The 25065-nt window shown below is 40.3% G+C and overlaps 1 protein-coding gene across 4 annotated transcripts in view; it reads right to left on the reverse strand.

The window, feature by feature from the left end:
- The window catches only part of HECW1 (HECT, C2 and WW domain containing E3 ubiquitin protein ligase 1), a 253036-nt gene that overhangs the window by 62718 nt on the left and 165253 nt on the right, over window positions 1–25065 (reverse strand). For 2 of the 4 annotated variants that reach the window (XM_066557176.1, XM_066557186.1), the window contains 5 exons: window positions 23155–23324; window positions 13417–13559; window positions 11320–11420; window positions 8686–10059; window positions 5179–5280 (listed from right to left, as the gene is read on the reverse strand). In XM_066557176.1, the coding sequence (XP_066413273.1) occupies window positions 5179–5280; window positions 8686–10059; window positions 11320–11420; window positions 13417–13559; window positions 23155–23324 (1890 nt within the window). The remainder of the gene's footprint in view (window positions 1–5178; window positions 5281–8685; window positions 10060–11319; window positions 11421–13416; window positions 13560–23154; window positions 23325–25065) is intronic. The other 2 variants (XM_066557193.1, XM_066557201.1) reach the window with 2 other exon arrangements.

Here is a 25065-nt window from a genome sequence, read left to right on the forward strand (position 1 = left end):
TATACACACAGGAGATACTATATATATATAGATATATAGCCTACATGCAATACATACCATGTGTATATATTCAAAGTACACATTCAAGTGTGTGTATCTATTATTTGCTTGTCTATATATACATATATGCAGAATATGCATATACAGAAACATTTCATACACAGCACACAGGTAGGCCATGGAGTTCACTACCACAGCACATGAAAAAACTAGTGACACACAGGGGCTACATTTTTAAAAGGATGAGGTAATTTTTCAATCAGTGATACTGCTTGGCTGGATTCACTGCAGGTCGGAGTAGCCACAAAGAACCGACCTTTACAAGAAGATTACATCTGAGCTAATATGGCAAATCCCATTTTTTCTTTTTTGTTCTGTTTCAGAACAAACATGCTTCATTTCTCTTCCTTTTGCTAACTGGCTTCAAAGGACAGCATACAGCAATTAAAGGCTTCACTGAAAACTGATCACAGACTCTTTGGACATACCTTAGAAATCTATCTAAACAGAGAATTGCTCTTATGAATGCAAACTAGATTGAGAATTTGCAGAATAATATTGAGCCTTCTATCATTATTGTTTCCTGCTACTGTTATTGTTCTCCCATGATTGAAAACTAAAAATTATTTGGTATATGATGGCTTGTGGAAAATGGTAATGTTGATAAAAAAATAGTTTGTAACAGAAGAAATTCAGAAGTGAGTTAGCTAGCAAAGCCATGTATCAAACTGGTTGGAATGCATGGAGAAGTGGAATAAATTAGGCTTGCTAGTTTCAAATTCCCACATGACCCATCAGCTGATGACACATCTATGTAAATACATGCACATACTTTCTACACGAGTTTAGATGCAAACCTCACTTGCATTCACACACAAATCCACATATGGTGATTACCTTTGAGGGAAAACACTTCCTCATATTTCCATATTCTTACTATGATACCATCTTCCCTGACGAGTTCACTCCTCCTATGGTTTTCTATGATCAAATTCAGGATCATCTGAATTTCATACTTTATGTATTTCATTTCCTATTCTCTGAGAGCAGGATGGAAATTGCACCTTTTCCTACTATATTTAGAAACCTATCCTTCATGATCAGTTCCCATCCTTTGAATGCTGGCCCCAACTAAACCTACTTCCCGTATTTTATCCCAGACAAGTGTAGGCTGTCTGATGACCATGGCTAGCTGCCCCTGACAGCTGAATCCCACAGACCTTAAAAGATGTGTGCTCGGAGTCCTTGGAGAAATTTTCTGTAAGACTCCAAGACAAGAAGAGCCATAAAGACATGCATTGCTTCTTTCAAAGCTCCAAAGACACAAAGTCCTTAAAGACACAAACCCTATAGTCACACCATGGGCACACATGCAGCATCTCTCAACTGTGAAAATCACTACATTATTTAAGGAGAGGACTCTCTCTTCCTCCTCCAAGTAAAGTTTCCCAAGAATGTGGTAGCTGTTTCAAGAACAAGATCACAGCTTTGTGAAAACCACATCTAGAACATAAGACAGAGAAAAAAGCACATCAAATACAACATATGCACATTGAGGTAAATCAGACTGACACATTAGGCAGGTCGAAGGCCAGAGCCTTGCTGAGCATGCTGGCACTGGTGGCAGGTGTACCACTGTGGGTGGGAAACGGCCCTTCTGGAGCTATGCATTATCTGTGGTTTCCTCAAGGAAATAACCTTGACCAGATCAAAGATGATTCAGCTCAACATCATGAAGATCTTAATTTTCCTTGCTGTTTTCTGGCAAAGAACAAATCCTAGCCCTCACTCCACACTACTGCTATACCTCGTAACAAGTTAAGAATGATATAGGTAGACAGAGAATTAGAAACTTGTATGCAGTGCTGTAGAACCACACTCTAGACAGCTTACAGAAGACACCAATTGGTCATATTGGTCCAAAGCCTGCTGATGGACACTTAGCAAGAATAAATATTATTATACAGCCAACAAAGTTTACACAGTTACACAGCCAACCAAGATTTTATAATAGATCCCTGTGCACCATGAGGTCTACAGGCTGTTTTGCAGTAATTAAATACAACTTAGAGTTCCTAAGCTTCTAAGCATGATATTTGGAAACTTAGGAGTAAAGAAGCTTGTCCAGAGCTTGGAGATCACAGTGAAAACATGAGGTCAGAGTGAATTATGACTTCAGGAAGGCTATCTCTGTTGGATGTGTCAGACATACAGCAGCAGTATGTACAGACACGAACTACACCTGTCAGCGAGCGTTGCTTTATTCGCTGCTTTACGGGTATGTCCACCTGAAACCATGGGCTGACACTGGCATGCTAAAATATTATAAACTGTGTGTCTCATGCTTCTTGCAGTAGCATTTCTAGTCAGCTGAGTAACTCCTTTTGGTTACTTGGCAAGGCTGTTGAGGGTGGCAGGTACAACTTTAGTTGTATGCAGGTAGCAGGTGTACTTCCTACCTTCCCATAAGACAGCCTGTAAGTCACACAAGTCACTGAAGCTCCCTGAATACGATACCAGATTTGTCGACAGATGGATAGATACCTGCACAGTGAGACAAACAGACTGACAGGTGAACAGACAGGCAGAACTCTGCTTCCAAGCTGTGCTCAAGTCCCTTCATCCTACTTTAGGGGTAAAGATGATCTAGGAAGCAGCCAAATTTCCTCAGGGTCTTTTGTTAAGTTTTCCAGGTAAAATAAGACTGTGACTACTACGAGGACTAACCTCTATCTAACCTTCACAGTAAGAGCATGCTAGAGCATTGGACAGGGATGTGAGAGTACTGGTTCTGTTCTCCAGTGATCCCCTTCCATCAGCCAAGTCATATTTCACAGCAGCCTCTGAAACTGCTCTGATTTATATCAGAAGATGCAACTTTTTCTGGCAGGATCATGAGGGCAAAGAAAATGCATTGTCTTTTCCTTTCCAAGCTCAGCCACACCTTTGGCAAAGCACAGCTCTAAACTGGGCACTTGTATTTTTCTTGGCTTCAGTTCTGTAGGGTTTCCAAACACAGGCATAATAAGGGGTGACTGGTAATGCCGTCATGAGGCCGTGCAAACACTGCAAATCTTTTGTTAATCTCGTATCAGACTTAGCCTTCAGACTGGTCATTAGGAAACTCCTACATAAATAATGAATCTCTTCTCTTCATTTTCCCAAATAAAACTGTCTGAAATTAAATTTCCTCCTCAAGCCCAGCTGTTGTGGGGTTATGATGAAATCAAGCTATTCAGAAAACTATTCAAAAGAGAAAGAAGACGGTTCAGAAGATTTTCCACGACCTAAATAACATCAGTCAACACTGAACTTGCAGCACTGGCAGATTAACTTCACCTCTACTTGTAGATGGAAGCCAACACTGCACATGAGAAGCAAGCCAGCTTTGATCATATAACTTGGGTTTAAAATATAAAGTTTTTTCCTTTCACATGATTGAAGACCTATTTATCTAGGATTAGGAGTTATTAAAGGCACTGAGATAGCAATACCGAATATAAGGAGCCAAAAAATTTCTAGATTAAGGCTACGGTTTTCATTTTGAAATTACAGTAAAATTCCATGGAGACTTTTTGGAAATCAGTTTCCTAAGTGATATTATTCAATTCAACTTTTTTTCCCACTCAAAGTTAACTTAGTACATCTATTCCTATTAAGATCAGTATATTTAAGTCCACAGTGTCAGCCTTTATTGTAAAAATGGTGTTATATGCTAATGCTGAAACAATATCCTACAAAGGGATATCGCTTCTGTACTTTATCATCACATATTGCCTTTCATGTCCTTATACCCTGTTGTGAAAACACTTGAGAAAACCAATGGTAGAAATACTTGCCTTTTGAGGATAACTATAAGAAAGAGGAAAAATGTATTAAATTGGTGCTGAAGAACATGGAATAGATTTACAGTATATTCTGTTTACCTGAGCTGGTGTTGGTGTGCTATCATTAAGTCATCTAATAGGGAATGTGCCCGATCCACGAAGTGTTGCGGTAAGAGTGGGAGGAAGAGAAATATTTCCCTGTTACAGAGGTAACCATTCCCATTTCATCACTCACTGGCAAGCCACAGTGGGACTCTAAAAAGACTTTATTGGGCTGAAGGCATTTGAATCATTCATGCTACTGTGCAGCTGACGCCAGCACCAAGGCTATTTTCAGCTCAGGGAATACTGACAGCATGGTTGGCAAATGATGAATTATTTGTCAAGGGCACCATAGGCCAAATAAGTGTGTTCCCGTCTTGGGCTTTGAAGAAAACAGAGCGCTTTGTTTGTGTGCCCGGTTGTTTTTGTGAGGCACGGCACATTTCGGGCTGTGAAATCCTGCGCTCAGCTGGAAGGTGATCGGCCGCACGTCGCAGGGCACAGAGTGCGCTCTGCTGGGCACCGAACGCCAGTGCAAGAGCAGGGTAATCCTCTGGGAATCCTTAGAGAAAAGGCTACAGAGACAAACAACTCCAGCAGCTGCTTTGGTGTTAAAAATCCCTTATTATGAGGCTGCTAATCTATCACACTATTCAAAACCCTCTCACTTTTATTCAGTGCAAGTGTGGACTCCACTGCAGTGCATAATGAACACAAATCCACGGATTATCAAATCCAAAGACAGTATAACAAGAACACTGCACATAAGCTGCCTTTTCCCAATTTCTGCCGGTTTGGTTCAGATTTGGACGTGTCTGTCCCAGGAGCATCCTCACTGTGAAAGGGTTGCTGCTGGACCTGCATGCAGATGTGACAGACCACAGGGACTGCCATCCCAAACCATCTTTGAAGTTGGTTACAGAATACCTGGAGACAAACATTACAGAAAAATCAGAGTACTCTGCTGATACACCATACAGAAAGCCTTATAGCCAGGTTTCCAGAACAACTGACAGATCCCAATCATTCAAGTCAGAACACACTGACTGGAAAAACAGAATAATATTTCCATTTCAGGGAAGAAGATGAACGAAGGCAGAGAGGGAGGTTATGGAGCTCGTCCAAAACAACATGACAACATTTGAAGTCAGGATCAAATAAGGGAAACAAAAGGGTATATTGCTTGGGTTCTGGAAAATGTATATACAGAACACACAGGGTTCTTCAAAAAGACATACTGACCTCTACACTGTTTGAGTTAACAGGAAAAGCTGAAAAAATGCAATAAAATAAAAAAACTAAAGCTTACTTGGTGGAAGAGGCTCATCGATAGTTGGGTAGTGATGATGGTCAGGCCTCAGAGAAGGAAGCTGGCTGACTGGCTGAGAATTATGGAGTAAAGGACAATCACCTATGGACAAGATATTCAAGACATTGACAGTCATTCACTGTTTTTACAATGTGGTTCAAAAATGTGTTACTGTAAAACAAGTGATTATTTTAAAAATAGGTTAACCTGATGTACTAGCATCTCTGGGTATTCCTATTTTCAAGGCATTATTTTAATGAAGGCAAAATCATAAGGCAAAGAAGTATTAAAATAATGCAGTCAAGTCTCTTGAGTCAATGCTGAACTGTTATGGGCCAGATTCTGGACTCACAGACACACAAGTGTAAGCGATAGAAGAATCAGGCTTGATGTCTGAGAAATACTGTTCATGTACAACTAAGCTCAAGCTTCTGCAGCAACTGGCAGGAACATGCAAAATCCTGGTTCCAACTTTTTACTCATTCATCAGTGGAATAAAAGGCTAAAAGCTGCCTTGGATCTTTCTCTCTTTTTCAAAAAGATCAATGGCTGCATACGTAGACTGTAATGGCAGGATTTTACAGTCCCTGCAAAGCAGAAGATCATCCCCTTCCATGGGTATTTTTCAAAATTCAAGGAGTCCATCTTGGGTTGAAGGAGAGAGAATGAGAGAAGGACCAGAAACAGGTAGGAGACAGGCGGTAGAAGAGAAGGATAAAAGATAGTGAGATATAGTCAGGATCTGAGATAAGGAAGGAAGACCTGAGATAGAGAAGAGGGAAAGAAGAAGAAGAAGAAGCAGAAGAAGAAGAAAAAGAAAAAATAGTCACACAGGATACAGTGCAGAGTAAGTTTTTAAACACTAGCATTGTATATATGTCCATATATAGAATTGCTTGGATTGGAATGGACCTTAAAGATTGTCTTGTTCCAATTACCCTGCCATATTTAAATATGAAATAAATGAAACCTAAGTAAATGTCCAAATTCACATTCTGTTGAGAGGAACAAGTAACTTAAGATCAAGTCAATGCTTACAGAATCCTTTAAGAAACTAAGACGCTCTAGTAGGGATGAAAAAGCATTCCATATCTTAGACTTAACATGCTAAAATTTCACAGGTTCCAGAATAAAGTTTCCTTATTGCCTTGTCTCTAAAATCTTAGAAACCAGGACTATTTATCTTACTAATGGACATATTTGCATACTGTGTGGTAACAGTTTTTGACTATAACTTCCAGCTTGGCTTGTTAATACAGATACCCTCCGAATTGCATAAACATAACATTTACTTGATCAGAAAGATGCAGCTTATGGAAAAAGATACATTAAGCTGAATGGTTCTGGTGATTCTGGAATATTAAGCCAAATTCACTATGTACCAGCTGGTTTAGCTCTCTTTAATGTTATAATCTTAACAGACAGAGAATGAACATTTTGTAAAGATCCCTAAACATATACCAATCAAATGTAAAAACAAATTTACCAAAAATAATTAAATACTTTTTTCCTTAAAAAAACCTACAGCCAATGCAGAATGCAGAAGCTAATTTTGTATAAAACTGTGAAAAATCTCACACCTCTCAGAAATGAGAAAAATCACTTAGATAAAAATACTCCCCCTTCTAGGTGCTCTGATGATACCGTATGGCCTGTTAAATGCCTTCATTAAACCACTTGTGTATAGGCGTATCTCACAGATGTATCTGCTGCATGTTTTGAACAGACAGCAGAGTTACATAATTTTTTGACTCAGTGCTAAAAGTCCATCTCTCACAGCCTTAAAAATTGTGCTGTTACTACAGGTGTAGCACCGACTACCAGATCACCCACCTATGTTTCTTTACTTACCTCACCACAATTGACTCTCCCCTAGTCAAGATAGTTACGCCAAGCCAGCGGAAGCATGGTAGTGTCAGTCACCTGGAGTGGGTGGAGGTGACCACATCTACTGGATTTGTAACAGCTGCCAAGTCATGGAGCAACATGCACACTGACTGAGACACCTCCAGTGACACCGAGAGAGTGCTAAGAGCTGGGCCGCCCTTCAGACACATGCTCAGCTAAACAAGGCAAAGCCACCATGGACACTGCAGTGCTCTTTAAGGAGGCTCAAGTCTTGGTGCTGTACTGTACTGAATCCATATGCAGATGACACCCTCTCCCACCACATCCCCTATCAAAAGCTCACACAGTTCAAAACAACCACCAAACCTGCACATACGATCTCACACATACACAAGCTCGTGCCCTCTTAGCTATACTTGCATGTAAATGCTGTTCACAAGCAAAGGCTCTCGCCTGCAAGGAAGGAAGCTGGGTGTCTATGCCTGTGTACTTCTGAAAATTTATGATTTGTACTAGATTCTGCTCTACAGACTCAATAATTACCTAGTCCAAGCTGTCTACAAAGTATTTACACAGGCTGGTGTAAATTTTTTCTGCAGGGGTAGGGTCTGTGGTAAAGGAAGTTGTGAGTAAATAAATTGGGAATGGAGAAGGAAAACAGAGATGAATGCTTTGATTGGAGTTCCTCAGTGATACCCAAACAGGTTATCCTTTTGCTGCCATTTTAATTTGGTGTCACTTACAGAGGGAGACAGATGACTCAGAATTAGGGAGTGCAAAGACTACCTCTTGACCTTGCTGCATACTCCTGAGCTGCAGCTGAGTCCTTTACTTCTTCAGCTGGAGAAAAATTAGACACTAGCTGAAAAAGAGAGGAGTGATCAACTCCCCCTCTTCATGTAACTGCAGAGAGCATGAAAGGAGTTACCAAAGGGGTGACTTAATGTAATTGTCAAGGAATTGGAAAAAATAGTACCTAAATTACAAAAGTAAAAAAAAAAAAAGTATATTCTATCTCTAGGGAAGGATAGGGATATGAGAATTTTATTTAATATAGTGAAATTTCCAAAGTATCTGAGAAAAATTATAAATCTCTGTTGAGTTTCCATATGATCTGTGATATCTGAGGTACATTTGTTTGACACTTGGAGAATTGGAACAAATGGGGCTCGAAAACTGTGTTTGTAAGAGCTTATGACTATGTATGGCTAACAAACATTTACAGAAACTGGCCCAAACCTTTATGTGGTGCAAATCAGCATATCTGCCCTTTGACAAGCACAAGCTGGTCCTCTCACTGACTATCAGAGACATGGCAGCACATCAGACGTGATATGGAAAAATCTCAGGAAAAAAGGAATGAGTTGGTGGATGTGATAATGCTGATCTGCCACATAACTAAAGTAACTGATGTTGATTTTATAATGGTGCATGTATATCTACAGTAATTCACAAATATGGATCCCTACCTGATTTAGTTGGTTTTGTTGGGATTTTTAAGGACAGGCTCAATTATCCAACCCTCCCTTATATCTGGCCCAGCTCACAGCCCCTGAGTTTGTAAGAAATAAACCATGAGCTGAAACCTCAATTATCTGATGCCTTCTGTGACATCGAGATAATCAGGGTCACCCAGAGCATCAGTACTCAGGATCTAACCTTCTCTTCTGCTGCTTGGACCTGCTACTGGGGTGTCTAGACCCTCTGTGGCTCTCTGTGGGTTCCCACCATGAGCTACTAGTTCATCTGGCCACTGGGAGGAGCCATCCACTTGCTCCCTGTCCAGCTCAGGGCTCTGCACTGAATCTGGCACTGACTCAAAAGCACTGTTCTCCTCCTCATCATCATCCTGAGAGGAAAAGACCGTGCTCTCGGAAATCTTTGCGCTGTCGACGGAGGAGAAGCGCGTGTGGCTGGAGAAGCGATTGTTACTGTCGTAGCAGGAGGTGCTGTAGCACGAAGTGCTGTAGCAGGAGGTGCTGTAGCAGGAGGTGCTGTAGCAGGAGGGGCTGTAGCAGGAGGTGTCACACGCCTCACATTCGTTGTCACCATTGGGCCTGGAGCTCGACTCGCTCTCACTTCCTGTCCTGGGGGGCTCCCCATCCAACAGCCCATCATTCAAGTCAGAGAGTTGCTCATCCAAGGTCCCAGGAGGCACCGTGCTCTGGCTGAAGTTCTCTTCAGCCTCGTTTTCCAGAGGAGGCTCTGCTGCCATGGTCTCACTCTCACTGACCACCTCCTTATCCATCACCTCCTTGACAGTAGACTCCTCATCGTTCTCCCTGCCATTACCACCATCTTGCTCTTCTTCCCCATCGCTGCTCATCTGTGCCGAGGGCAGGCTGTGGAGCAGGTTGTGTATCCGTATGTAGTGTGTGCGAGGGGTCTCTGGCTCACCGCAAGCTGAAGCTATGACTGTCTCAAGTTCAGACACAGGCAGGGAGCATGGCCTGTTTTTCCTCTTTGCTGTGGTCCTCAGTTGTAGCTTGTTGTCTTCCTCCTCCTGGGCTGAAGCCCCTTCTTCTTCTTCATCCTGACTCTTCTCTAGGTCTTTGCCAGCATGCACATCTGCACTCACCTCATCAATATCTACTGATTCTATGCTGGTCAAGACTCCACCATCTCCCTGAATACCAGAATTGACTTTGTTATTTTCCCTAACTTCAGGCTCAGGAGGAGACATGCAAGCCGTCAGATCCGACTGCTCCATGAGGTCCGTAGCACTCAAAGAAGGCAGCGCTTCTCCTGGGATGGATTCCAAGGGCTCAGGAACTGGCACCGCATCAACCTGCCCATCTCCTGCTAGCTCTTCATTTAAGCTGTTCTGGTTGACTTCCCCAGGTGGTTTGACAGCCCCTGGGCTATCGACACTGTTCACACTGTATCCATTTAGCTGTTCTGGAGCTGCACTTTCTGAGGTCACTGTGTTGATGCATGGAGGCTCACCGAGGCTTTCCTCTGTGGGGTTGTTCACAGGGCTTTCCGGAAGGTCAGCTGGCTCAGGATCTGCACTAATGGAGACCTCTTCATCATCTGTATGAGACAGGAAAAGGAATTACTTACTCTTTTAACAAGAAATGTTGACTGAACCAGAGCGTTGGCTGTGGGGGCACAAGCATCCATAGCAATCTGAGAAAATTAAAAGCATAAATTACAGTCTGAAATGAGTAGGCAACCAAACAACTATAAAGAAGTGCTGAGGTTTTTTTGCTAGGCAGTCTTTGTAGATTGGATTTAATCATGGGTTTACTCATGGTGGTAATCTGTATGCAGCACCCTGCCTCCTTGCAGCATTACCTGAAAGTAACACCTTCTTGAAACTTCTCCTTGAGCCAGAACAGCATCAGAGGAATATTATGGGAATCAGAGAAGTCTTCTCTGAGATTTTAATAACGGTCTTCTTGTCACACTGAAGCTGGCAAGACTCCACAACAGAGAATGCAAAAAACTGTGTTTGTCATCCCTGAAAGGCAAAAACTTCTCCCAAAGACCCCTTGACATGATCCTCATCTGTACCACCTCCTCTCAGATGTCAAACAACCTGGGCTCTTTCATGCCATTCAAATAGTCAAAAGACAGAAATCAGGGTTTTCCAGCAAGGGAAAAGCAATGATTTCCAGCAACTAATGCAGCTGCTGTTGGCTTGACAAACTGTAGCAGAGAGGGCAGAGAGCCTGAGAAGCAAAGAGTCCCTGAGAAATACTGTTGAGACTGTGACACGAAAACCAAGGCTCAACCTTAGACAATCATGACAGTCACTTCCAAATTACTACGAGAAGTGACTAAGAGAACACGAACCAAAACCAAACCAAGAGGGAGGCAAGAAGTGGAACATAAAATTATTTTTTGTTTTACTTTTTTCATTAAAAATAATTAAATTGAGAAATTTTCTAATCATCTTTGGTATTACATTCTCCATTTTTACTTTTGAAGTGCTCAAATGCAGATGACTACAAATAGCACCCCCTATAACACTTTCACTAGGGCAGGTAATAGAGAAGCAGATGAGACTTCAGTTTTCCACTCTATTTTCTCCCAGTGGAGTATTTGGAACGGTCAATAACGGGGTACATGAGACACCAGTAGCTCTGTCCTAAGGGGAAAGAGGGAAGAAATTGTGACTCATGATGCATCCTGTGATGCAGGACTTTGTGCACTTCCCTTTGCTCATGACTGTACCTAAAGTCCCAGAACAGGCAGGAACTAATGCAGATTTCTAAAGAGAAAGAATGTAAACAAACAAAGAAAAACTCTAGAAATCTAGATAAATGATGGGTTAAGACCGAGAATTACCTGGATGGATGGAAGAAGTTATCTCAAATCGGAACTGCAGCTGGCCACTGACATGATCTGTAGGAAGTCTGCGACCCAGAGTGTAGCTTACAACCCTGTCCCTGAAAGAAAACAAATATTGTCACAATAGACTATAACATACCCTATGTCTACTGTGCATAGATACATCTGCTGTGTCCTACAAAAATCCATAATAAAATACATAAAGGCTATTCATCCCAGCCATGAGGGCATGTTGACTTGCATACAAGAGAACAAATGGCAGAGGAGAGGACAATGTCTTCAATTACAATGGAACAGCTGAGTAAGTGAGTAAGACAGGCTTCTGGGACACACAAGCACATATGTATAAATATAGAGAGAATGGTGGGAATGAAACTTCTGCAGTATGGGTATGAAAATAGCGACATGGGAAGCAAACAACTCCCACTTCAGCTATTGTAACAAGAAGTTGCTTCCCTACAGATCTGACCATCTACCTTTTCATAGAACCTCACATTTCTGTATTTTCATCCCTTCACCATGTCTGTAAAATTCAGCTTTCCTGTTCTTGTTTACAAAACCCTGTGCAGGCCAGTCCCCGCATACCACTTTCTCTGTCTAAACTGGCTGAGTGACTGCTCTTCATCTCTTTCCACCCCTCTTACCTCTATGAAGCTGAAATATCAGGAGAACACCTTCCTGACAAGGTTGATCAATGACTCCATTCTGTTCTTGTGCAGGTCCCTCCCTTTGCCACACTTCATCCACCCCTCAGAACAGAATGAAACTATAGAAGAGATTAACTTCCCAGCTGCCCACAATGAGGCTGAATCAATCTTTGCAAAGCATATCTTGAGTGTAACGGGTTCACTAAATAGTAATACTTATACATCTTTTGAAAGAAACATAGTTCACCTCCAGTTGAGCCAAATATACTTGCTAGCAAAGTTTCACATGCATCAGAAACTCATATAAATGAAACGACCTTGAGATTTGCGTACAACCTCTTTGAACTTGTGTGCATACTTCTTACTGAGCTTGCCTGAGATTTAAATGCCACGATGGTATTAAAACTGAGCCAGATCTAGTGCAGGTTGGAGGCACTGCTCTTGGCAAAGTATATCCTTAGATAGACAGTGTTTACAACAAGGAAGTAAAATAGGAAGTTATAATCAGAAGATGATGAGAAATCTCATACAGAGGAAAGCCAGTGATACCAGTTACAGAGTTCTACCTTCCCCAAGCTGTTCTTATCCATCTGGTTCCTAAAGAGCTACTCTATCTTCTCTACTTGAGAAACAGGGAAGTAGCTTAGTCCCTTCTGGTAGATTCAGCTGTCAATATCACAGCCAGTTTCTGAACCAGCTGTTCAAAAACACTTCCAACAAGCTCATCTTCCTGCTGCTCTGCTGATTTGAGATCCAATTATCAGAAATGCCTTCTTGGAAACTGCATTGCATATGCTTTCCTCAGAAGATGATTCTTTTTTCCCTTGCTCTTCAAGGTCTGAACATTACAGGCTTAGAGACAGCTTTTTGGCTTTTTCTGATTACTATCCATCTTCCTTAAATTGGTTTGTGTTATTTTGGCAGCATACACTTTCCCAGGACTTTCATGCAATGGGGAAGCAGGGCAGTGCTTGTGAGCTCAAGGTTGTTCCTTGGCAGCAGGGTAGGGTCAGAAAGCATTAGTTACAACATGCCACGTATATATTTTTATAATATTTCCCCTTTCCAGAAATTTAAAAGAGATGAAACAGATCTGGCATGTTTTTAGCCCATAGGTAATTCCCTGAAACATGAAAAGAGCCTGCTGATAACATTAAAAGAATATTCAAATTGAAAATATTGCACTCTCCAAATTCGCAGCCATGATACACAAAAAACATTTTCTTTCCTAAATGCCAGCTCTCACTTTTCAAAACACCAGGCAGTTATGGAGCGAATTCCGTCTGGCCCATAGTCCTATAAAGTTTAATTAAAACCAACACCATTTATGAGACAAGTGTCAGTTTAATAACTTCCCCTCAACATCATTATATCACAATAATGATATATCACCAGGGACTTCAGAACAGCAACACACCCTTTGAACAATGTAAGCAGCAACATTTACCCTATGGCATGTCTTTCCAAGAGGCGCTGAACTGGCATGGAGAGCTTTCCCAGGAAACGCTTGATGATCGGTCGGCTCTTTGCAAATTTGTCTTTAACTTCTATTTCCAGGACATCAGTGGGCAGGGAGACAAAGCTGAATTGCTGAAATAAAAGAAGGGCACAGAACAATAAGCTGGTGGCTGGGTCACAGCAACACAGAGTACTACAGCTGAGAGGAACACCTCAGCACAGAGATGTGAGGACCTAGTGAGGTGAATGATACGTGATCACTCTTTTTAGATAGATTGTTTTGAAATATCTCCTTTTCTATTCATCTATGCCCCAGCTTAAAAAGGAAGAACTCTGAAAACTCTATTTATCTGGATCAGTCTCCTGTCCCAGTTCAAGCCACAGTCTCACAAAGAGCTCAACCAGAAGGAAAGCCACGGCACAGGCTACTTTCACAAACAATAATGAGAAAAACACGAACAGCACCATCTAAAACTGCTCCTGTCACCAAGTACATTGAAATGTGTTTAATGCTGTCTCAGCTGGTCTGGTCATAAGAACATCTATTTGTCAGTAATGTTTCAGTAAGCTTTTAGAGACTGTGTGCATGCAAATCTGGGATAGGAACAAGGAGAGTGATACTTTAGGTTACAGGAACAAGCATGAGAGCATTAGGGCACCTGGAGAGGTCTAGAGGTCCCAAAGGTCAATTTAAAAATAGTAGTGAGGAGAAAATATACTCGGTAACTTGACATTACTTTCTCCTAGACTGGCTAAATTCAGTACAGGTATGGAGCTGGTGACACAGGTCACAATAATTTTTCCAAACATCTGTTACTACTAGAATATAATCAATCAAAAAATCACATTTGTGCTGTGGTGCACAATAGCAGGAAAACTGTCAAACCACTGTTCACCTGAGAGGTCAGTATTGATCTGGAAGACAGCTTCTGTGTTAAGTGAATATTGAGATGGATGAAAGGATTTTTCTAGCTTTCCCCCTGCCAAACCCAATCTCCACAACAGAATCATTCTCTGGGTTACCAAGAGCTGGAGTTATAGCCCTAAATCACTCGCTCTATTGAATCATGGTCTAATTCAGAGATGCTTAGTTTAAATGGCTTCAAGTGAAACCAACATGAGTGGGATATTCTGTTAATCACACCCTGCAAAAATGTAATTAATCAGAGAAGAACAATTCAAATGAGCTAAAGTGTTATTTTATTCTTGTTTTCTTCTACATCTTTGCAACAGGCCACCAATTAAGATAAATGCACCAAACAGGAGAACCTGAATTCCCCATGTATAACACAAAGTTGCCTTAAAAAATAAGTTGTCTTACTATTACTGTTTCACCTGCTAAAAACCTTGAGTAACTACCAGTTCATGACACTTGAAAGCAGAAGAGGGGAATTAACTTTAAAATGAATTATTGTGGCATAGAACAATTTGCCATTTAATGAATTCTCCTTTTTTGTGCTCTTGACTCCTATATTGTAAGTATAGTCGCTGTGGGGTGGAGCACGCCACACACAGGTAGAGAGAGAACTGTCCACAAGTGAAAAGCAAAATGTAGGTTTAATGATCTGAATCTCCTGAGGTCAATAACATATTGTCTTGTGGTGCAACTCTGAAGAAAATCAGAATCTGCATTTCTAATGTCATATCCAAAGCTTTAGACTCTCCAGCTGTTCAGAGTTACACCAAACTTGACAATGGCTTCATGGAGGTGGTTTGTGACTCCGTCTGAGCCTTTCTTTTACTCAAATAAAAAAAAAATCTCAAAGGAAGTAATGGATTTCAACACAGGCGGCAACTCATCTACCAGAATAGCTACAGTTTCAAGTCCAAAGACCAAGAAGAAAACTTTGTCTAATGACTGATTACGTGTTCATTTGGGTAATAGCAGACAACAGGACAGCTGTAAAAAACAATTCACAGCAATTTATTTAAGTGATTATAAGAACTTGAAGTTTTCACTTGATCCACAACCAAAATTAAAGTAAAATGCATTAGATAAAATGTAGGGAACAAAACTCTTGCAAGTAATGGGCAGACCACAAATTTATATATGATGTACAGCAGTCATATATGGATGAGCAGGTAACAAACAAGAAGTTAAATCTCTATTCACTGATTAGCCCAAGCCAGTAACTACCAGTGCATTGCCCTGTTTATTTTTACTGCCAACTTGCTGTAAAATCTCAAATTCTTTTAATTTGAGATGACACATGACACAGCACACTCCACGAAGGAGGCAGCAGACTGCCTCAGCAGAGGGCCTGGCCCTAGAAATAGCTTCTGACCCCCACCTTGTCAATGTGGTATCTGATCCTTACCAGCTAGGGATGCAAGAGCTCTCCTTTATAGGAAAGATGAGGAGGCCCTCCACTGAAAGGACGAGGGACTGAACCAGCTGCCCTTGCGTTTGGAAGAATCCCAGACTGAAAACCCCAGATTGGGTGAGAGGTTTTAGAAAAGAGTACAGACACTCCGGAGGGGAAAACCTTTTTAACTTCCTCTAGAAAAGTATTAGGACTATTAGAAGAAATGGCTGTCTGTCAGGTGTCTGGAAGTCTGAACACAAGCAATGATTGACAATCCCTGGTATATTGGGGAAAAATAGCACTTGTGAGCTGCAGAAAAGAGGCCTTGGGAAGGCTGATGTTTCCTAACCTCTGGAATGCCTTGGCCATGTCTGCATTAGGAAGATTTATGGTACAATGTGAGCGGGTCCAGAGAGCAAAGCAGCTGGTGCTCTGCACCTAACACATTCAGACATGTTGCAAGGGTTTTACCATGAAGTGACTCCAGGCTGGTGCCCTGGATTGAGTTTACTCCCATTTATTTTCTGAAAAGTGCTTGGTGCACTCCTGGAGCACATCTGTTCACTTCCCTTCTGCTGAGAGTAATTGAGTTCATGCACTTCTGGAAGTGCACTGACAAGCAGTGTCTTTAGTGGGGAGAGCAGGAGATTTCCTTTGAAATGGATCTCTTGAATGGAACACAAATACTATTACAGACAGACCCAGAGAATTGTTACGAACCACGATCAATAGAACAAGTTAGTATGTGTATTATTTTCCCAATGTCTTCTTCAATTATTTCCTTTTTAGGGTGCAATTGCATCTCTCTGGAATTATGATGTCTGGGAAGAAACAGACTTGCTCTAGGTGCAAAGTCATTACATTTCTCTACTTTCCCCACTTCTTCAGCCATTTGTCAATGCCTGCCCCACTTGCTACAGTGGCAAGAGATGCAATGATGCTTTGTTCCTAAACATTTAATGCAAAGAGGGAGTAGAGGACAGTAGAGAGAGATCATTTTAATTCCTCACTAACAGAAGAGCTACAGCATTATAGCGCAACTTATTACACACCGAGAGAGAGAATCTGTACCAGGCTCATCCTTAAAATGCTCCTGCCAATGGAAAAGCTTTAGCTGATATTTTCTCAGGCATCAAAAATCAATAGGGTATAATTAATTATTTCCACAGAAATACAGAAATGGAGAGAGAGTAAAGAGCAAAAGTGGCATGATAAAGAAAATCACAGCAACATATTGACATGTTAACTCTTCTTGGGTTAAGCAGTGTATCATCAATTTTGGCTCCGGTCATTAATAAGTCATTAGGATTCTCCTTTCATTTACACAGATTTTACACAGCTGCCTCCAGCAGATTCACTCTTACAGTGAGTGAATCAGAATCAGACATCAGAATCAAAGCTACCTAGAATCAGCTGAGACTTTCATACTCTCACACCATCTCAATGATTAAATGTATATCTGATTTTACATTACTGCTGGCATCTTCAAGCACGATCTGTAAACACTGTAGTAAACACCATTGAAAGAGCTTCAGACAGTAACCTAGTTTTCAGTGCCTATTTGCTTCCAGGCTCAGCAATGGTGTTACAGACACAGATGATTAACTTAATTAATGTGAACAGATCTTGAGGGGACCTTAATACATGACATATAAGGTAAAGAACAAAGGCCCATGCTAATGCTGACCTGGCAGAATACATCTATATCAATTTATAAGAGAATAGAACCACTTCCAGACCTTGGAATAGTTTTCATAGAAAGACAGCTACTGGTGAGGATTCATTTCCATGTTTTATTTTTACCAAATTTGTTTGCATCCCTGAATACACACGGATCCCAGTGACTCAATAGCACTATCAAGGAAATTGCTGAAATGAACAGACCATGTCCATTAGCACCAATCAGACAAGTTATGGGCAAGTCAAATTCTTTTAAAACAGTCAGCATAATAATTGGTAGACAGTATAATAAAGTCAGTATAATAAAGATAGATAAATTAATACACTGGTGACAGGAAGAATTGGGCTCTTGATTTGGAGTTGAATAAGCAATAGAATTAAAAATAAAATTTATTTCTGATATCCTTCATGTACAGGGATGATACAAGCAGAAGTAAATCTTAAAAGGCTGTGAATAACATTTGATGGATGAAGATAAATTTATTCTTTCAGCTGAATATTTCATTAGTGGGTTTTGTTTCAAATACTCCAATGAAACAATTACAGTCTTACTGCACATGCCACTTTCTGTCTGTATTACTCTGTTCTTCATTCAAAAACCTCCTCTACATGTCATTATTTTCCCATATAAAACTACTTTGCACCAACAGCTGGATAAGCTCATCAAGAATTCCAGTTTCTTAAGCTTTCTACAGTAATCCTTAGTGACAAGACAAAATACTGCAGAGTCAGTATTGCCAAGGGCAGAGTTCCACTGCTGCCATGGGTGGGGACACGCCTATTCCTACTATGACAGACTGCTGGAACACAGCAGAGACTGCAGGGGGACAAATCCAATGTGGTTCTTTATTATTATGGCATGGCACAGTTGTTGGGGATTTTTTTCCCTACCATAAAAGGGATTCACATAAATGCACACATTGATGTTCTAAAGTCTGATTCATTCCTTTCTACTGAACTCCTTCCAAGTCAGATAGGGCCTTCAGAAAACTGGCTTTCTGGACTTCTCCCTCAGATTCATCTCAGAACTGACTACGAATTTATTAGCACAGCAAAGACTGAAAATCTTTGAAGACTCTCATCATCAGTAGTATACAAAGCTAGCAAGACTGATAGTCTTCTAGATGCAGAAGTTGCAAGTAAAATACAGTTCTAGAAGAATAACATCCTAAAAAAAAAAATCTAGATGATTTTTCACACCACAACCCATTCCTGAAGAAGCTAAAGTTGTCTTGGGCTTTGACACTTCAATCATCAACAGAACTTAAAATCTCTAGCTGTAAAGCTACAGCTTGTCTGTGTAGTCAAACAATGTTTTACTCTTTACCTGGACATGTGTGCAGAAATGTTATACAGGGAAGCTACCACTCACAAGGCTTCACTCAGTCCTGATGATACCTTTGGTGAAACTCATACGAAATTCAGGATCTGGATTTGACTTCACTTGTATATTGTTTTCATGCTTAGGTGAGAAGGCCTCCAAGTTCCTACAGCATATTCTTTTGTATTTGGCAGTAGAAGGGAGAAAAGCTTATTCAGGTTAAACAATAAGGAATTCAGTCAGTGTAATGTTTCTGTTGCTTTTATTTTGGTCTTCTGTTGAAATTATAGAATGATTCTGTAAGGCCATGGTAGGGCTGACAGCATTCTAGTGTTCAAATCAGATCAAGCACAACCCAATTTAGTGTAAATTTATACTGTTGATTCAAATATATAAAACATCTTCAATGGTTTTACTCTGCTCTGGAAGACTCAGCTTTGCTCACGTATCCCCTGCTTGTATGACTCTAGGTTTGTGCTACGTCAGGTAGCACCCATTTTATCAGCCAACATAAAGCATCTAGAGAGGAACAGAGCTTACATAAACCCCTTACTGCCTGATCTGGCTACTTTGGCAAATGTTTTTCAGTCCCAGAACTGCTGGGTGGTCTATTACATACCACTTCAGCATTCAGGATAACAGAATCATTGCCCAAGTTATAACTCTGCATTAAGAAAAGCAGTCACACACCAGCACTCAGAGAGTCAGCTGCATCTTGGCATTCCTGCAGGCAGCATCCAAACTCAGTGCTTCTATCACTGATGATGGCCTGCACTACAGAAGCCACCTCCCACTGGTGTTCAAGCCCGAGTGCTTCCTTCTGATTTTGCATTGGTTATCTCAAGAGACAGCTTACGTGAGAAATTATTCAAGTGCAATATTTTTGAAAGGTTGTGAGTTATCTGCGGTGCAGAGAGCATGAAAATCCTGTACATCTGTGTATCAGATCTGACATACTAACTGCTGGTTGTTATGCACTCTTGCTCTCTGCTTATTCACATCAATTAATTCACTAGTGAAATGTGGCTCTCTTCAAAGTGATAAGACAGCCATTCCAAACACTCTTTTGTCTCACGCTATATTTTAATAGTGTTTGTAAAAGCTGAGGCAAAGAAACAAGGAGTGAAACCACAGAAGTTGAGATTGTTTTAACCTAGTAGTGGGCTCTCATTTTAGGGCAATCTACTCCTCCAGAGTTAGATTACTGGAGTTGAAATTCAATGTGTTATTTAACAGATGACATTCCTACTACTTTAAGTGTGCTGAGCAGTTCCATCAGCCAATTTTTATCATCATCTCGTTGGCCATTCCTCAGAGCTCTCCTTCCACTCACCAGTAAATAAAACAAGAATTGAGGAACCAGTCTGCTCAAGCTGCCATAGTTAAGAAAGAAATACCATAAATATATCTAAGGTAAAGTCCAGAAACCTTAAGTACTTTATCTGCCAAACCATAGAACTTCCTATCCAGTTGGAGGTATGTGAACTACTTTTTAAACCACTTTGCTTTGTTCCTGTAATCTATTACTTGTCTGAGCTGTGTATCACTTCACTGATTTCTGAAAAATTAAATATTTTTAAATGAGCTGTTTCCAAACAATATGACAGCACGCACATTGTTTCAATATGAAACAATATGGAAATATTGTTATTCTTTTTCATGTGTCATTAGTATCATTATTTTTCTACTATCTATATTAGAAGATAAGCATCCACTCTTCTCAATTCCATTACATATACACAAGAGTTGGGAAATGGGCACTTCCTTCTGAGATTTTCTTTGCATTTTATCTCCAACCAGCATGATAGGACTATTCACCCTTTGTGCTTTTGCAACTGTATGGGCTGGGAGGGCAATACCTGCTTAATCTGGGACTGTAGAGTCAAGCTGTCCAGTGCCATGTGATTTCCAGGCACTCACTTATTTAACATTACAGATGTTTCTGAAGAGCATGTGGAAACACATAGAAACATGTTCAAAATGACATCTATCAGGAGAAGTCACCACATAAGGCTTTACTTGTCTCAGCAAACAATTCTCAGTGCGAGGGCTATTTCACCTCTACGGTGAGCCCTGCTGCAAGTGTCAAATTGTCACTTGCTACTCCTTATCCGTAAGGAATTTCCATTTCCTTAAGTCTCCTGGTACAAAGTACTGCAAATCAGAGCAATGGAAGAATAGCTTTAAGTCAGGATAACTTGTGCTGAACAGCATTTGAACAGCCTATGAAATGAAGATGATCATCAATATTACATGAGACAGATGAAAATTTGCCTGAGGTACCAGGGTGCTCCCAGTGTGTTTGTATAATGCAGGTGGTTACTATACAAACAGAACAGCCTAGTAAGTGTATGAGGAAGAACACCAGAACAAATTAATATAAATAAATCAGTCATCTTTTAGTCTGTAGGACTTTAAGTACGGAAGCCCTTGAAAACTGAATTGACTCTTTCTGAATTTGCTCAAGGGTAATCAAGAACATATAGAAAGATCTTTGTCTGCAGATATTTCAATAATTTTATTTCTCCATTTCAGATTTTTTTTAAGTTTAGCATCCAATACAAATCAGATAGGTGATTCAATTGAAAAAAAAAAGAACATTTGCCTTCTATTCACATGGAGTGACAGAGAATCTAAGAAAAGAATGACCCTTCTGAAATGATACATTGCTAAAATTTGTTTTTGCGAAAACAACTTGTGACTGATACTCTTAATGAAATGGGTATGAGTCCTCAGTATTTTGTCACTTCATATATTCACATCCATGAGTGAAAAGGGTGGACAGAAGAACGGCTACCACCATGATTCAGCAAGAGTTTTCAGTCTTCCTTCTCCCCTTGTCCCATGAAGGTTGCATAAAATCAGGTCTATGGTCTTCCGTGCAGCAGAACCCAATGAAGCTTTTCAGTAACAAAACAAGGAGTTCAGATAGGCTGATTGCACAGAGTGCAGCACAAATGCATGCAGTTAAACATCCCAGTATCAGCTGAGGAGAAGGCAGAAGGAGAACATGCTAACCATGGCTTGGCTATTTTACACTCCCTTGCCCCTCACAGGCTAACAACAGAAAGGGAGAAGGAGCACGCTTGCATGTGATCAAGAAAACCTGGGGGCTGAACAGCAAAGCTGGAAGTCAGCTGTGCTCTTTTGCCTTGCCCTGTCCATAATTAGGCCATTTCATTGTTTCTCCTTTTCTTGCTGCCAAACTCCACTTGGAAAAGAAATGTCAGCCCACAAACTCAGCCATTTGGCACAGCTTGAGGAGAAGACACCCGTGACATTTTATTAGAGCCACAACCCTATGTACTGAGCATCCCACACAGAGAGCAAGTTTCCCCTTCACACCTGCTCCCCTCTAGTTCTGGGTCTTATGCACTTCCCTGAAAGGTCTCTGCCAACTGCCTGATCCTCCATGCCAGTTCTAGCTTGACCATCTCCACAAGTGATACATCTGATGCTTGGCTCCACAGGCAAGTTATGACTTGGTGGATGCCTCAATGTTCTCAGTTAAGTCCTGCTAGAGGGCATTTTTCTCTGACTAGTTTCAAGGTTGTTTTTCCAGTCATACAACCTCCCCCACCCACCACGTAACCTGATGTGGTATCTAATTTCTTCAGGTAGGAGAATTCAATCCTATTTCTGATGTCTTTTTGCCCACTCACAGCTCCATCTCTAAAGAGTTTGACCTAATTATCCCTCAGCTACTTTACAATTTGCATTTTAATTTGAATAAATCTGTGCAGTGTATTTATTTACTTTTACTCTTTCCTGCAGTGGAGATATTGTTGTGACAGAACACACCAGCAAATCACACCCAGTATGTCAGGCTCCTTTAATTCCAAAGAGATTCCTTATTCTTTTCTGCCTATTGCCATTTTGCATGTAATTTAAAAACAGCAGGCAGCAATTGAACTCTCAGATCTCATTAATACGTACAAGTCCTTCCAACAAAAAGAAGCAGACTACAGACTACTTCTTCAAGGTGATGGCCAAATGTGCCAAAGTTGCCTTTGATTTGTGTTGCCACTAATGCTTTTCAGTCATATTGCTTCTCTTTATTTGCATGCCATACTTGTTGTGCTTCATATAATGTCTCTGTGTAAGAACACTATAAAATCTAGCAGCAGCCTTTCATGCTATGCAAGTTTATTTTTCAATTCTGTTTCATGCCTGCCTTCATTAATTAACAACTTTATAAACTGCACCAATGAAGTACAACCTACACTGAAAGTATACCGAAAGTTTTAATGTACCACCCATCTTTGTAGCTAATTACTGAGACAAGTACTCATAGAATACATCAAACACAGTTAGCTCAACAACTATTTAGCCAAGAACTCAATTAAAAAAAAAAAAAGATAGTACTAGAGTAATGTCCATGCTTTAAGAAAAGTCTCAGCTTAACTCTCCAGCTGCTTACCTCTCCTTGCCAGATAGGGTTAACGGTGTTACAGATGATCTTAGATCTTTTCTCCTGTCCATGGTGAGGAAGGGCTGGGAAGATGCTATGTTTTCCAGGCTGGATGGAAATTTTCAGATAAGGATCTGGATTGAAGAACATCCCTTTCTTCAGACCAAAAGCCTGGAAATCTGAAAGGTAAAGAAGCAGATTATTTTTCACATTCCAGGCATCTCTTTGGGATGCTAGGAACAGTACATAGGGAACTGGTAATGAACTCAAACAATATGGCAGGAATGTGAAAAAAATCACTATGTTTATTGTAAGGCACTATAATACCAAACCATAATGATCTTGTGATTTAGAATTTACAAATCATTATATAATGAAACTGCAAATTTAAAGCCTGATTGTGCAGACTGATTCAGCTTCTAAATCAATATTTATGCAACTTCAAGTGATATATGTATTTTTCTAATAAGCTGAGCACTTGCTTAGCCTGACAGTAGTGGAAGGACTATGAAAAAGAGATCCTGTCATTTAATGTCAAAGTCATGGATTTGGTATCCAATGGATGCCATTTTTCCTAGGTATCAATTTTACCATTGTACAGATCTTACCTTTTACAACACTCTTTTCCATATAAGAAGTAATTTTACACATTTTACCCACTTTAAATCATTTTCTTCTCTACATGGGTTAACTTCACCTCAAGAAAACTCTTGTCTATAATGTCCAAATTTTAAGCAGGGTTTTACAGCTGCAGAACTCCCAGGGAGCATAATATATGTTGCACACACGGAAAATGCCTAGGCACCTATTTGAAAATTTCCCCACAACATTCTGAAGAAAGACACAATGCCCATTATGATCTGTCCCTGTGAAGCTGATGAAATGCAAACTAATCTGCTGGTATTTCAATGATTTTAGCTCAGTTTTCAGTCTGACTGACCCCTTCGGTCTTCTCTTTTTCCAGATGCATTTCTAAGCTTGCTTTGGCACATATAAGCACTTATTCCTATTAGGGAATTCAGTAGCTAATTTATTTTCCACGAGTCTTTGCATGAAGATTCTCCTCTATTTAAAGCTTTATTCACATTGGGCTATAAGCACTGTACTGCATTCTGCCTATTTCCTCTTGCTGTATTGGAGAGATAAAAAGTATTAGACATAATGGTTTTTAAAACTGCAGAGATGCATACCTAAACATTCAATTTAAACACATATTTTTTCTCCTGGCAGTTTTTGAAAACATTAATTTTCACAGTCTTCTAATTCTCTTCTGATTAAAAACCCAATTATTCTGGCAGGTTGTGAGAGACCATGAAAAACCCTCAAGGCAGATATTTTGGATGACTCTGAAAATCATACACACTGCACACCATCATCAGTATTTTTTCTAGAAAATAGCTGTATCAAACCCAGTTGTGTGTTGCTTCCTTAACATATGGCAATAGCCAACAAAATAAAATGTGCAAATTAAAAAGAATTGCTTTTCTTTCAGTTGGTTTTAATCATCTATTCCACCACAATATTCATGCTGCACATATTCAAAAGCTGTTGCACAGATGGTCCTGAAAGAGACTGTATTTTAAGAATCTCATTCTTGAGACATTCTCTAACAAAAAAAAACAACAAACAAACAAACAAACAAACAAAAAATAGAGGACATCACTACTAAGAGCTTATTTGAAAGTACATTGCTGAAACTATGTACTGCCACAGTCCTAGCAATCCTATCACACAAAGAAAATTATCTGCTTCAAAAAGATAACACTGATTTTTTTCCCCCTTTTTTGTCTTCTGAGTGCAAAATCTCTGTGTAGCTAGCATGTATCTCATCTAACAGCCCTGCTGAAATTCTATATGGCAAACTCTTTTGCTTTGGAAGTTGTACTGTTAGAAATGCATTCAAGAAATAGAAACCAAGAT

This window comes from Molothrus aeneus, chromosome 1, assembly GCF_037042795.1.
Source record: "Molothrus aeneus isolate 106 chromosome 1, BPBGC_Maene_1.0, whole genome shotgun sequence".
NCBI lineage: Eukaryota > Metazoa > Chordata > Aves > Passeriformes > Icteridae > Molothrus > Molothrus aeneus.